Raw genomic sequence first — 14167 nt, 5'->3', positions numbered from 1 at the left:
CCTCCCCGAGGCCCGGCCGTCCGGTGGGGGCGGGGCGGGGCGGGGCGGGGCGGGCTCGGCCGGCCCGGCTGGCCCAGGGTTTGCTGGGGCCAAGCCGGCGGGGGCTCCCCGCGGGGACAGCCCGGCGCCCGGCGCCCGGGGCGAGCCGGCTCCCGGGAGCGACGGGGAGACAGGCAGGGCGGCGAGGCCGGCCGGGGGAGACGCCCCCTGCGCACCCCAGCCCGCCCGGCAGGCCCAGGTGGGGCGCCCCGCCCGGCCCCGACCCCCCCCGCCCCGGCGCAGCGGCCCCGGGCGGCGCGAGGTCTCAGGCCCGGCCGGGGGCAGCAGAGGTCGCGGCCGGCGGCCGGTACTCACCGGCACGGACATCTTGGCCGCCGCCCCCGGGGCCCGGGCGGGCAGCGGCGCCGGCAGGCTGGGGGCTCGGCTCCGCCGCGCCGCTCAGAGCCCCCCGCGCGGGGTCCCGGCGCTCTCGGGGATCCCCGCGGGCTCCTGCGCGCTCCCGGCGGCCGGACTGTCCGGCGGCTCCAGCCGCGCCGCGCATGCGCCGCCCCGCGCCGCCCCTCCCCCTCCCGTCTCCTCCCCGGGGGCCGCGTTAAAGGCGAGGACCCCGGACCGCGGCATTTTTCTGTCGGCCCAACGCGGCGAGGGCGCGCGGTCTCCACCCTTTGCCCGGCGTGCGAGGGCCGCCTCGAGTCGCACCGCCTCCCGGTCACCCACCGGCGTCGGAAGACCACGGCCCCACCCCCACGCCGCCCAGCCGGGGATGCTGGGCGCCTGCCCTGCGGTCTGGCGGGGCTCCAGTCCCTGCGTCTGAAGGCGACTGCAGGTCAGCCTCGCCGGGCCGGAGAAACCCTGCCCGCTGCTCCCGCTGCAGGCCCAGAGCCCCCCCCGCCCCCCGCTGCAGGCCCAGAGCCCCCCCCCCCCCACCCCCCCCGCCTGCAGCCCAGCGCCCCCCCCCCCGCAGCAGTGCCCAGAGGCCCCCCCCGCCTGCAGGCCCAGAGCCACCCCCCCCCCGCTGCTGCCCAGAGCCCCCCCCCCCCGCTGCAGGCCCGCAGAGCCCCCCCCCGTCTGCAGAGGCCCAGAGGCCCCCCCACGCCCCCCCTCCGCTGCAGGCCAGAGCCCCCCCCCCCCCCCCTGCTATGGGGCAGGAGTGAGGAGCCAGGCGCTTTGGCCCACTGCCCCCTCCTGTCAAGAGCGAAAAGACCCTAAGTCAGCAAGAGACACAATGGCTGGAAACCACAGCTTCCCAGCCTGCAGATGGCCGCCCCTTCCGGGCAGGACGCAGGATCGGCCCAGCCTCAGTCTGTCCATCGTAAAGAGGGCTAGGGCCTGCACCTGAGGCCTGGTGGCAGAGGGGGAGTGGGGGGGGTGGGGATGGTGGCCAGGATCACTTGTCACCCAGGCGGCTGGCCTCTGGGTGTGCAGCGGTGAAGGCAGGGGCTGCCCAAGCCTGCCTGCTGGCCAGGAGAAGCGTGTGACGTGCCGACAGAAAGCCCAAGCCAGGAGGGGCAAAGTGGGGCCGCCCGGCACCCGGCGGAAAAACTGCAGGCAGAGTGAAGGCATCAGCCTTTGCTAGGGGTGGCGCAGGGCCGCCCTGGGACCGGCTGTCCCGCGGGGGGATCGGCAGCCGGCCTCGGCCTGGCCATCCCGGCGACGACCCTGGAGCGCCACAGGCAGCGGCCTCCGCGGGCTTCCCGGCGCTGCACCGACCCTCCGGCCTCACCCCGCTGCCCGCGCGGGGGTCTCCCGGTGAAGCCGCGCGACCCCCTCCCCGAGCCCGGCCGTCCGGTGGGGGGCGGGGCGGGGCGGGGCGGGGCGGGCCGGCCCGGCCCGCTGGCCCACGGTTTGCTGGGGCCAAGCCGGCGGGGCTCCCCGCGGGGACAGCCCGGCGCCCTGGCGCCCGGGGCAGCCGCTCCCGGGAGCGACGGGGAGACAGGCAGGGCGGCGAGGCCGGCCGGGGGAGACGCCCCCTGCGCACCCCAGCCCGCCCGGCAGGCCCAGGTGGGGCGCGCCCCGCCGGCCCCGACCCCCCCCGCCCCGGCGCAGCGGCCCCGGGCGGCGCGAGGTCTCAGGCCGCTAGCCGGGTGCAGCAGAGGGTTCGCCGGCCGGCGGCCGGTACTCCACCGGCACGGACATCTTGGCCGCCGCCCCCGGGGCCCGGGCGGGCAGCGGCGCCGGCAGGCTGGGGGCTCGGCTCCGCCGCGCCGCTCAGAGCCCCCCGCGCGGGGTCCCGGCGCTCTCGGGGATCCCCGCGGGCTCCTGCGCGCTCCCGGCGGCCGGACTGTCCGGCGGCTCCAGCCGCGCCGCGCATGCGCCGCCCCGCGCCGCCCCTCCCCCTCCCGTCTCCTCCCCGGGGGCCGCGTTTAAAGGCGAGGACCCCGGACCGCGGCATTTTTCTGTCGGCCCAACGCGGCGAGGGCGCGCGGTCTCCACCTTTGCCCGGCGTGCGAGGGCCGCCTCGAGTCGCACCGCCTCCCGGTCACCCACCGGCGTCGGAAGACCACGGCCCCACCCCCACGCCGCCCAGCCGGGGATGCTGGGCGCCTGCCCTGCGGTCTGGCGGGGCTCCAGTCCCTGCGTCTGAAGGCGACTGCAGGTCAGCCTCGCCGGGCCGGAGAAACCCTGCCCGCTGCTCCCGCTGCAGGCCCAGAGCCCCCCCGCCCCCCGCTGCAGGCCCAGAGCCCCCCCCCCGCTGCTGCCCAGAGCCCCCCCCGCAGCAGGCCCAGAGCCCCCCCCCCCGCTGCAGGCCCAGAGGCCCCCCCCGCTGCAGGCCCAAGCCCCCCCCCCCCTGCAGGCCCAGAGCCCCCCCCCCCGCTGCAGCCCAAGCCCCCCCCCCCGCTGCTGCCCAGAGCCCCCCCCCCCCCCCTGCAGGCCAGAGCCCCCCCCCTGCAGGCCCAGAGCCCCCCCCCCCGCTGCAGGCCCAAGCCCCCCCCCACCCGCTGCAGGCCCAAGCCCCCCCCGCCCCCCGCTGCAGGCCCAGAGGCCCCCCCCCCCCGCTGCAGCCCAGAGCCCCCCCCCCCCCCCGCTGCTGCCCAGAGCCCCCCCCCCCCCCCCCGCTGCAGGCCCAGAGGCCCCCCCCCCCGCTGCAGGCCCAGAGGCCCCCCCCCCCGCAGCAGGCCCAGAGCCCCCCCCCCCACCGCTGCAGGCCCAGAGCCCCCCCCCCCCCCGCTGCTGCCCAGAGCCCCCCCCCCCGCTGCAGGCCCAAGCCCCCCCCCCCCCGCTGCAGGCCCAGAGCCCCCCCGCCCCCCGCTGCAGCCCAGAGCCCCCCCGCCCCCCGCTGCAGGCCCAGAGCCCCCCCCCCCGCTGCAGGCCCAGAGCCCCCCCGCCCCCCGCTGCAGGCCCAGAGCCCCCCCCCCCCGCTGCTGCCCAGAGCCCCCCCCCCCCCCGCTGCTGCCCAGAGCCCCCCCCCCCGCTGCTGCCCAGAGCCCCCCCCCCCCCGCTGCTGCCCAGAGCCCCCCCGCCCCCCGCTGCAGCCCAGAGCCCCCCCGCCCCCCGCTGCAGGCCCAGAGCCCCCCCGCCCCCCGCTGCAGCCCAGAGCCCCCCCCCCCGCTGCTGCCCAGAGCCCCCCCGCCCCCCGCTGCAGCCCAGAGCCCCCCCCCCCGCTGCTGCCCAGAGCCCCCCCCCCCGCTGCAGGCCCAGAGCCCCCCCCCCCGCTGCAGGCCCAGAGCCCCCCCGCCCCCCGCTGCAGGCCCAGAGCCCCCCCCCCCGCTGCTGCCCAGAGCCCCCCCCCCCGCTGCTGCCCAGAGCCCCCCCCCCCGCTGCAGGCCCAGAGCCCCCCCCCCCGCTGCAGGCCCAGAGCCCCCCCCCCCGCTGCAGGCCCAGAGCCCCCCCGCCCCCCGCTGCAGGCCCAGAGCCCCCCCCCCCGCTGCAGGCCCAGAGCCCCCCCCCCCGCTGCAGGCCCAGAGCCCCCCCGCCCCCCGCTGCAGGCCCAGAGCCCCCCCCCCCGCTGCTGCCCAGAGCCCCCCCCCCCGCTGCAGGCCCAGAGCCCCCCCCCCCGCTGCAGGCCCAGAGCCCCCCCGCCCCCCGCTGCAGCCCAGAGCCCCCCCCCCCGCTGCAGGCCCAGAGCCCCCCCCGCTGCAGGCCCAGAGCCCCCCCCCCCCCGCTGCTGCCCAGAGCCCCCCCCCCCGCTGCTGCGTAAGGCATTGTTGGAGGGAGCAGGCAGGGCCACAGCTGCTACCTCCTCAAAGGGCGCTCTGTGTATGTATCTGGCAGGCAGCCCTGCCCGTGCCCACCCGCCTGCGTACAGCTGGCACTGGGGCTCTTGAGCTGGGAGCAGCAGCTCAGCCTGGCGCCCGGGCTCCTGGCCATATGTGCCCCTTGTCTCAGAGCCCCCACCCTGGCCCCCTCCCTCACGGAGGCTTCCTCCTGAGTCCAGGCTCCTCCTTCCTGGACTCGCTCTTACTTTAGCGGGATTGTTTTCGCCCACTGTTTCTGTGTCCTCTCCCATAAGCCCCTTCTCTAGGGGCCTAGACCAGAACTGGGCTAGCAGTGGGAAGAGCCCCCTCTGTCCCTCTGGGTATAGGGAAATGGAAACCCAGGGCAGGGGTGCACATGGGGCCGTGACCTCCAACCTTGCCTCCCTCTGACCCCCAAGAATGGCTTACAGCTGCTTGTTCAGGGAGGGTGTTGCTAACTCATCCCTTAGCACAGGAAGGGGGATCTCTGGCAAGACCCTCACTTATTCCAAGGCAGAGATCCAGCACCTTGGGTTAGAGGTTGTACCCCCTACCTGCTGCATCCCCCATTCCCCAGCAGGCGAATGATCCCAGGATGACTCAGTCCCGCAGAGGACAGGCTCTGGGGGCCTCATGACTGGCAGAAGTGACAGCTGGGGTGCCTGAGCAGTTGCCAACACCCCAAGAGGATCCTTGAGAGCTGACCAGGGCCCCAGGGAGACAACAGTTATTGTTGTTCCTGATATTGAGAGGGAAGGGAATTTGGACCGGGCCACAGAGTAAATCTGGACAGAGACAGGCTTCATCCCCAGCTCTCTGGACACCCAGGCCTCTGTCCCCTGGGCCTTGCCATGTCTAGAAGGCCAAGGCCTGGGAGGTGGCTCCTTCTCCCCACCCCCACTCAGGGTAACGAGGGACCTCTCTAATGGAAGGACTCCCGGCCCAGGACAGCACAGTGAGCCTTTGGGGGCACCTGTGGGCACTGTGTGATAATCTTACATTGTCATTGTGCTTTTGTCATCATTGATGAACTGACATTGGTACATCCTCATCAGCTAATGTGTACACTCTGCTCAGACAGCCTTAGTTTTTTCCTACTGTCCGTGTCCTGAATCTGTTCCAAGATCCCATGGAGAATCCCAAGTTACATTTAGCTGTCATGTCTCCTTAGGCTCTGCCGGGCTGTGACCGTTTCTCAGACTTTCCTTGCTTTTGATGACACTGACAGTTTTGATGAGTCTGGTCAGGGAGTTTATGGAATGTCCCTCAACTGAGATTTGCCTGGTGTTTTTCCCATGGTTAGACTGGGGTTATGGATTTTTAGGAAGACCTCAGAGGTAAAATGTCATTCTCACCACACCATATCAAGGATACATGCTGTCACCACTTACAACTGTTGGTGTTGGCCTTGATCATGTGGCTAATACAGTGTCTATCAGGTTTTCTCCCTGCTTTCTATTTTGTAGTCTTTGGAAGGAGAGAGGATTTATGCTCCTCCAGAGAGCAGAGTATCTACATTAAAACATTTGGAATTCCTCCGTGTGGGAAATTTCTTCTTCATTTATTTATTTATTTATTTATTCATTTATTTATATCAGTATGAACTTGTGGATATTCATTTTATACCTTGGATTATAATCCAACACTATTTTCTTGCATGTGCTAATCTTGCTTTGGCAATAGCGAGTTCAGTTGGCACATCACATTTTTCCAGAGAATCTAGAAATCCAGATTGTTTTTTTTTTTGTTTTTTTTTTTAATTTTTATTTATGATAGTCACAGAGAGAGAGAGAGAGAGGCAGAGACACAGGCAGAGGGAGAAGCAGGCTCCATGCACCGGGAGCCTGATGTGGGATTCGATCCCGGGTCTCGAGGATCGCGCCCTGGGCCAAAGGCAGGCGCCAAACCGCTGCGCCACCCAGGGATCCCCAGATTGTTTTTTTAATAAAATCTCTGGATTTTGAAATATTGACTGAGTAAGCCAAACAAATGCTTCCACAGGCCAACCCAGGCAGCTCTTGGCTGTGGAGTCAGATTACCTGGTTTGAATCCTGCTCTGCTGCTTGCACCTGAATCATTTTGTGCATATGCATGAGTTAATCTGCCTGGGGTTCTGTTTCGTCGGCGGGGGGGTGGGGGGGGGTGGGGGTGGGGTGGGGGGGCTGTAGGAGGATAATACTTCCTGGGTGGTTGAGAGGATTCAATTGAATGACTCAGGAAAAGGTTGGGACACTGGACCTACACAGAACTCTTGCCTTGTAATCAGCGGGGACCATCATTGCCACATGCACGAGCCATGCATGGTTAAGCAGTTTCCTACAGAGAACAGGAACTGAGCTTGTTTGAAGGAGACCTAGGAGATTTTAGGGTTGGGGGTGACCAATGGGACCCTGTGAGCTCTGGAGTGATGAGAACAGGAACTACCACCCCAAGCGTGGTTTTCAACTTAAGAGTTGAGTTCTACTACTCTGTCATAACACCACTTCAACAGCTGAGGAAGTACCCAGATTAGATGTCCTATCTTATTCTCAAGTGTGAATGACTACCTCTCCCAGGGCCAGCAAGTCAGACTGGCACAGAAAGAGACGCTCAGCTTAATGAAGTAGATGGGGATCCGACTGGCCCTCCAGGCTAAACCTTGGGGTTCAGTCTTGGCATCACTTCAGACTTATCCTGTGACTTTAAGTAAATCCAGTTTCCAGTATCCCTGAGGGTAATTCCACAGTCTGGTAGAGAGTGAGCCCCAGGGGTTAGAGCAGGGCACTTCCTCATCTGTCCCCCATTCACAGAACCTTGGGTAGGCTCTGGTTTGGAGAGGGGGGCGATGTTCAGGTCATCAGGCTATTAGATACAGAGAGAGACCATTTGCCCTAGACAATGAGACCTCAGGACCTGGTGGCAGGAGGGAGATAGATGTATTCGTTTCCTGTTGATGCTGTCACAAATTACTACAAACTTAGTGAGTTAAAACAATACGAACTTACTATCCTACAGTTTTGGAAGTTGAAAGTCCAAAATGGGCTGGCAGGGCTGCGTATCTTCTGGAGTCTCTAGGGGAGGGTAGCTCCCCTTGCCTCTTCCAGCTCCTAGAGACTGCCTGCATTCCTTAGCCTGGGACCCCACATCCCTCTGACCTTTGCTTACTTCATCACATCTTCTTTGACTCTGGCCCTCCTCACTCCCTCTTATAAGAACCTTATGACTACCGTGGGTCCACCCAGGTAATCCAGGACAACCTCTCCATCTCAAGACCCTTAATTTAATCACAGCTCCAAGGCACCTTTTGCCTGGCAAGGTAGCCTAGTCTTAGATTCCAGGGGTTAGATGTGTATGGGAGGACCCCCAACCCCCCAAACTGCTCCCCATCGGGGCCCCACAGCCTGAATACTGGCAATGGCTGAGTTCGGCCAGCACAGGAATCCTCTTACTCAGCTCAAGTGGCATCTCTTGCTGTTCGTGGGAATAGCTATAAATGACGTATGGCTCCAGCATACCATCTGGCAAGACGGGGCAAAAAACCCTAACAGGCAGCGACCCTTTGACCCAGGAATTCCAGGAATTTATCTTTAAAAATGCATTCATGAGTAGCCAAACATATACATGACAGGGCTGTAACTTGCAGCTTTCCTTATATCAGGAAAACATGGAGGCCAACTTACATGTTCAATGATGGGCACATTGAACAAATCATGGAATATTCATATGATAGAATCCAATCCTGGGTGTCACCACAAATGATAGAGAGTGACACGGAAATTTATTTACAATATACTGTTAAGTGAAGAAAAATAGGCTTCCGAATAAGTATGTTCAGATCCTACTTTTTTCCCAAAATTTTAAAGATTTTGGGCAGCCCCGGTGGCCCAGCGATTTGGCGCTGCCTTCGGCCGGGGTGTAATCCTGGAGACCCGGGATCGAGTCCCACATCAGGCTCCCTGCATGGAGCCTGCTTCTCTCCCTCTCTCCCTGTGTCTCTGCCCCTCTCTCTCTCTCTCTCTCTCTCTCTCTCTGTCATGAATAAATAAATAAAAGCTTTTTAAAAAATTTTTAAAGATTTTATTTATTTATTCATGAGAGACACACAGAGAGGCAGAGACATAGGCAGAGGGAAAAGCAGGCTCCCCACAGGGAGCCCGATGTGGGACTCCATCCCAGGACCTGGGATCAGGACCCAAGCCAAAGGGAGACGCTCAACCACTGAGCCACCCAGGTGCCCAGATCCTATTTTCATAAAAAATCACGTATTTATACTTATGTCATATATTTGCCTTGGGAAAAATGTGGCAGGATAGATAGCACAGTATCAGCCATGGTTATCTTGGGGGGGGGGATGAGATTTTGTTCACCACCTGCAATATTAGGGAGGGCCTATTGGGAGGTTGGACTATGCTGGTTCCTAAGTAGGGCCTTTTCTGTCTTCGTGGATCAGAATTTCACAGGAGCCTGTTTTTGGAGGAGGGAATGGGGTTTTGGTGTAACTAAAATTATTTTCTCTATTTTCCAATGTCTTTTAAATGAACATGCATTACTTGTGAATTTTTTAACAGTATCACTTACCATTTTAACTGATTTTTAAAGTTTGTTTATTTAAGTTAATCTCTACACCCAACATGGGGCTTGAACTCATGACCCTGAGATCAAGAGTCACACACTCTTCCCACTGAGCCAGCCAAAAGCCACCCCCAATGTTTTAACTATTTTTTAAGTGTACAATTCAGTGGCATGAAGTTCATGCACAGTGTTCTACAACCATCACTATTATCCATGTCTAGAACTCTCTCATCATCCTCAATAGACACTGTGTCTCCATTAAACCATAACTCCCCTTTATCCCCTTCTCCAGCCACTGCTACCACCATTCTACCTTCTGTCTCTAGGAGTGCCTGTTCTTGGATAATTTTTGTTTTTATTTTTAATGAACAATTTGTGAGTGGGGCACCTGGGTGGCTTAGTCAGTGAAGCATCTGCCTTCCACTTAGGTCATGATCCCAGAGTCCTGGGATCCAGCCCCACATTTGGCTCCCTGCTCAGTGGGGAACCTGCTTCTCCCTCTCCCTCTGCGGCTCCCCCTGCTTGTGCTCTCTTGTTATCTGTCAAATAAATAAATAAAATCTTTAAAAAAAAAAAAAAGGAGTTTGCAAAGGGAAAATGCAATTGCCAAGTCCTACGAAATGCAAGGCCCCCTGGACAGGTTCCCACAGACACCCTGGGGCCTGACACCCAGGGCCAGACACTGAGTGGGGCTGGAGAGGAGGTGCAAGAGAACAGCCAGTGGAGTAAGACCCTAAGACCCACGTGGGGCCTACAGCCCTGTCAACCCCACCCCACAGGCAGGAGACAGAAAGGAAGGGACTTGCCAAGGGCCCCCAGAATGGGACAGCTGAGCTGGGCAGAACCACAGGCTCCCACCTCGGCTCTGGCTCCCTGAGGGCCCTGGCTGCTGGCCTCCTGGTCTTCTAGGATGTTTGTAAACACCCGGAGACCAGAGCCCCTTCCAGGAACAGGCCTGTGTTCTCAGTGACTGTGACAAGTGGAATTTCACTGTCCACTGGAAACAATCCCCAGGGCATTGTGTTTCTGAATCCAGGGATGAAGCCGCCTGCCTGAATAGTGTACATTCTCTAAATTATTAAAGAGCCCCGAAGAGCTGTTGCCACATTGAGGTCACCAGTGCGAGTCCCCAGAGCTGCGGCTCCGCGAGGCGGGGGCGCCAGGCCCTCACCCCCCATCAGCTGCTCTGCTGCCTGGAGGCCAAGGGTCTGCCCTGGGGGGCGCTGGGAAAGTCTCCCTGCTCCCCGGGAGGGAGACTGACCCCTGTAGAAACAGGAAGGAACTCACGGCAGGGAGTGAGGTCTGCACTTTGGCAAGAACCTGGCCTCCCTGTCACCTTTGGCCTTGGGTGACAGGGCAGGGCAGGCCTGGTTTCTGGTCCTGCCTTGTGAACTTCAGCACGGTATTTATACTCTACGTGCATTTTCATCCCCCTCTGTCAAATGGGGCTTAATAAAGCAGCAAAGCTGCCCACAGCACCAGGGAGCCCCCCTCCCTAGTTCTTTCTATGTGAAACCACCCCCTCACGGCCCCCTGCCGAGAGCTGTGTAGTTCCGTGGGCCTGGTTGGAACATCCTGGAAGGACTGGGATCTACGGCGTGTTAGGGCAGCTGTGGCTCCCAACACAGAAGCACCAGTTAAATGCTATTGTCAGAATTGCTGACTTGTCTCTCTTACCTACCAGCCTGGCTTTTCTGGCCTGGAGCTTTCTACTTCTCCTGTTCCCCTGAGGCAAGAGTCACCCCACACTTCCCGAAGAAAGCCCTTCCATTTACCTATGGGGCTGAGAACAGGGGAGGCTGGCCCAAGTCCTGGCCTTGAGGGTCACCTCCAGCAAGTTCTTTACACAAGGCCCTTGGGCTCAATGTTTGATGAGAGCCATGTCTGGCAGAAGGTTCTAGAAAGACAAGACTACATCTCACCCAGATGATGGACTGAGTGGGATGGAGTGATGCTTACTGAGGGGCATCCCCCCAATGACAGGCTAAGACCTGGAGACATGGTGACAGACCCAGATGGGGAAGTGGAATTGGGCTTTGCCCTCCTGCCCTGCCTGTGGTGGCTGAGGCTTCCTGGGGGAGGCATCACTCAAACAGGAGCTTGAAGGATGAGCAAGAGTTCAGGGGGCCTGTGTGGACAGCAAAGCTGGTGTGCAGAGGGGCCCCCTCCGGGGTCCAGCAGTCTGCTGCTCTCTCCCCTTGCATTGTGACTGCACCCCACTCAGTGTCCCACTCAGTGTCCCCGGATACTCCGGGGAGGGAAAGGCTCAGCCCAAACTGTTCCCTGTCAGGAAGGAGCCCCCAGGGAGAGAACAGGGTTCATCAAACACCATGGAGTTGGACTAGTTATTTCCCTGCCCGGGAGACAAGGAGCAGGGTCTCCCTCCTGTGGGGGTGAGAGAAGGGAAACCTCCCTTGGTGACTGAAGCAGGATCCCTTCTTACTTTCTGGCCTCTGGGCACATTGGTTTAGGCTGCTGGATAACCTGGGCCACAGCGAGAGATGAGGGAACAAGGACAGAACAACCCCTGGGCCGGCCGGCAGCCTGAGGGAGACTCGTTGCCATGACTCAGCTTGGAGAGAGGCCAGGGCAGCTGCCCGAGAGCTCTGGGCATTGTGGGGTATTGTTCCTGATGCCAGCATCTCAGGCTCTTGAAAGGGATGTGTTTGTGGTTTAATTTATTTATTTGAGAGAAAAAAAGAGAGAGAGAGAGATAGTATGTGGGGGAGGGGCGGGGTAAAGGAAAGGGAGAGACACTCAAGTCAACTTCATGGGGACCCTGGAGCCTAATGCGGGGCTCGATCCTATGACCCTGAGATCATAACCTGAGCTAACACCAAGAGTCAGATGCCCAACTGACTGAGCCACCCAGACAACCTTTGGGTTGGTTTTAAATGGTTTCCTTCCAGGGCTCCTGGGTGGCTCAGTCAGTTGGGCATCTGCCTTTGGGTCAGGTCATCATCCTAGGGTCCTAGGATTGAGTCCTGTGTTGGGCTCCCTGCTCCGTGAGGAGCCTGCTTCTCCCTCTCCCTCTGCCTGCTACTACCCCTGCTTGCGGCATCTCTGTCACATAAATAAAATCTTTAAAAAATAAAAATAAATGGTTTCCTTCTAGATATTCCACTTAACCAAATCCAAGGAAGGAGCTTCAGCGGTCGTGAGGCCTGGGATAGCCTAAGCCTGACTCATCCTGGGATGCCTGGGGTCTTGCTGTAGTTGTCAGTGAACCAGTTTGCCATCTGCATTCACAGAAGCCCAGGCCAGCTCTGGCTCTCCTGCTGCCCCAGCCTCACTGGCTCCCTCTTTCCAAGGACACACTGAATGAGGTGGTTGCCATCAGCCCAGTCGGTGCTTTTTCATACTTGTCAAAGGCACCCCCATCTTACAGAGAACCAAAGTGAGGCTGCAAGAAGCAGTCAAAATTAAAAAAGAAACAATGGTGCCAGAACTGATGGCCCGGTCCCAGGTCAAGGTCAATATGGTAGACCTGGAGAATGCACAAAGGGGCTAAGATGAGAAAGAGGGCAGGCGAGCCATTGAAAGGAGGGTGGGGGCACCTGGCTGGCTTGGTCGGTAGAGCGCTGGACTCTTGATTTTGGGTCTGTGGCTTCAGGCCCCACGTTGAGTGTAGAGATTACTTAAAAATAAAATCTTGAAAAAAAAAAAAAGAAGAAAGAAAAAGGAGGGGAAACCTTAGTTTGGGAAGATAAAGACAGAGAGGGAGTAAGATTGGAGGCCTTGCAGCTGGGTATAATAGTTTAAGGTAAATTCGGACTTGTTCACCAAACCTCAGAACTGGTGGGAAAGTGTGAAAGAAGTGTAGTGAAGCCCTACCTCTTTCTTTTTTTTTAATTAAAAAAATTTTTTTAAAAGCAAGCTCTACACCCAACATGGGGCTTGAACTAATGACTCTGAGATCTGGAGAGGCCTATTCTACAACTGAGCCAGCCAGGCACCTCTTAAAGGACAAAACTCTTCTGCCCCGAGAGGTAAGGCTAGCCAGGTTCAGAAAATGTTTAGAGCGAGTCACAGATGAGCGTGCCACAAAACTAGGTCTGTGATGAATCCGGTCCTGAGGCATATGCTGCTGCATTCGTCGGGTTCTACAGAGAAGCCGAAGCAACAGGAGACAGGGAGGCTGCCAAGTCCCATGACAGGCTGTCCGTGGGCTGGAGACCTGGGGAGGAGCTGATGGTGCATGTCTCAGTCCAAGTCCAGAGGCTCCCAGAACCAGGAGTGCTGATCAATCTAGAAGGATGTCTGGGCTCAAGGAGAGAGCAAATTCGCCTTCCTTCACCTTTTGTTCTAACCAGACCTTTAATGGATTGGATGATGTCTGCCCACTGGTAACAAGGATCTTTACTCAGTCTACCTATTCCAATGCTAATCTCTTCCAGAAAAAACTCTTATAGACATGGTATACCAGCTATCCTGGCAACCCTTAGCCCATCAAGTTGACACATAAAATCAACCACCATGTCTGCCTTGTTCAAATGCTGCTTCTAGAGACAGAGCTGGGCTGGGCTGGGCTGGTACCAAAGAAAGTTCAGCACATAAGCACGACCTAGTCCAGTCTTCTCCATGGACGGCCATTCTCCTCCTAGTTCCGGACACATCCCACCTGAAGCACTGGGCGCCATGCTCAGAGACAGGCAAGTAGGGCTGCTTTGCTGAATCTTGTCTCCTCAGAGGGTTCACGCAACCACTTGGCTGGAGAGAGGGAGACCTTTCTGGGAGGTTAACTGGGCATTATATTTCAAGGCCTTGAAAACGTGTGCTTTCCCTGACAGGACAACTCCACTTGTAGAAAGTAATCTAGAAATAACCAGGATGCTGATCAAGAACTAAGGACAAGGTGGTTCATCACGGCATTACTTATAACAACAGAAAGTGGGTAACCTCAGTGACCAGCAGTGGAAGACCAGTATAATAAATTATGGTACAACTATGTGATGGCATGTTATACAGCTGTTAAAACTGTTTCCTCATAGGATGTTTGAGGGGCGCCTTGGTGGTTCAGTTGGTTGAGTGTCTGACTCTTGATTTCAGCTGAGATCATAATCTTGGGGTCTTGGGATCGAACCCCGAGTTGGGCTCCCTGCTCAGAGAGTCTGCTTGTCCCTCTCCCTTTGCTCCTCCCCCTGCTTACACTCTCTCTCTCTCAAATAAATAAATAAATAAATAAATAAATAAATAAATAAATAAAATCTTAAAAAAAAAAAAAAGGATATTTGAATCAATGGGGAAATGCTCCTGGCATGTACTACAGAGTAAACAAAGGCAAATATAAAACTGCATACACCAGGGGATTCCTGGGTGGCACAGCGGTTTAGCGCCTGCCTTTGGCCCCGGGTGCAATCCTGGAGACCCGGGATCGAATCCCACGTCGGGCTCCTGGTGCATGGAGCCTGCTTCTCCCTCTGCCTGTGTCTCTGCCTCTC

The 14167-nt window shown here is 59.3% G+C and overlaps 1 protein-coding gene across 1 annotated transcript in view; it reads right to left on the bottom strand.

Annotated features, from left to right (window-relative positions):
• The window catches only part of BCAR1 (BCAR1 scaffold protein, Cas family member), a 36061-nt gene extending 35551 nt beyond the window's left edge, over nucleotides 1-510 (bottom strand). Inside the window, exon 1 of the mRNA XM_041770694.1 lies at nucleotides 355-510. Within this exon, the coding sequence (XP_041626628.1) occupies nucleotides 355-366 (12 nt within the window). The 5' untranslated portion in view covers nucleotides 367-510. The remainder of the gene's footprint in view (nucleotides 1-354) is intronic.
• Between the last annotated feature and the right edge of the window lie 13657 nt (nucleotides 511-14167).

This window comes from Vulpes lagopus, chromosome 10 (assembly GCF_018345385.1).
Source record: "Vulpes lagopus strain Blue_001 chromosome 10, ASM1834538v1, whole genome shotgun sequence".
In the NCBI taxonomy this organism is placed as follows: domain Eukaryota; kingdom Metazoa; phylum Chordata; class Mammalia; order Carnivora; family Canidae; genus Vulpes; species Vulpes lagopus.
Note: the sequence above shows the minus strand (reverse complement) of the source record. Positions and strands in the feature narration are given on the sequence as shown.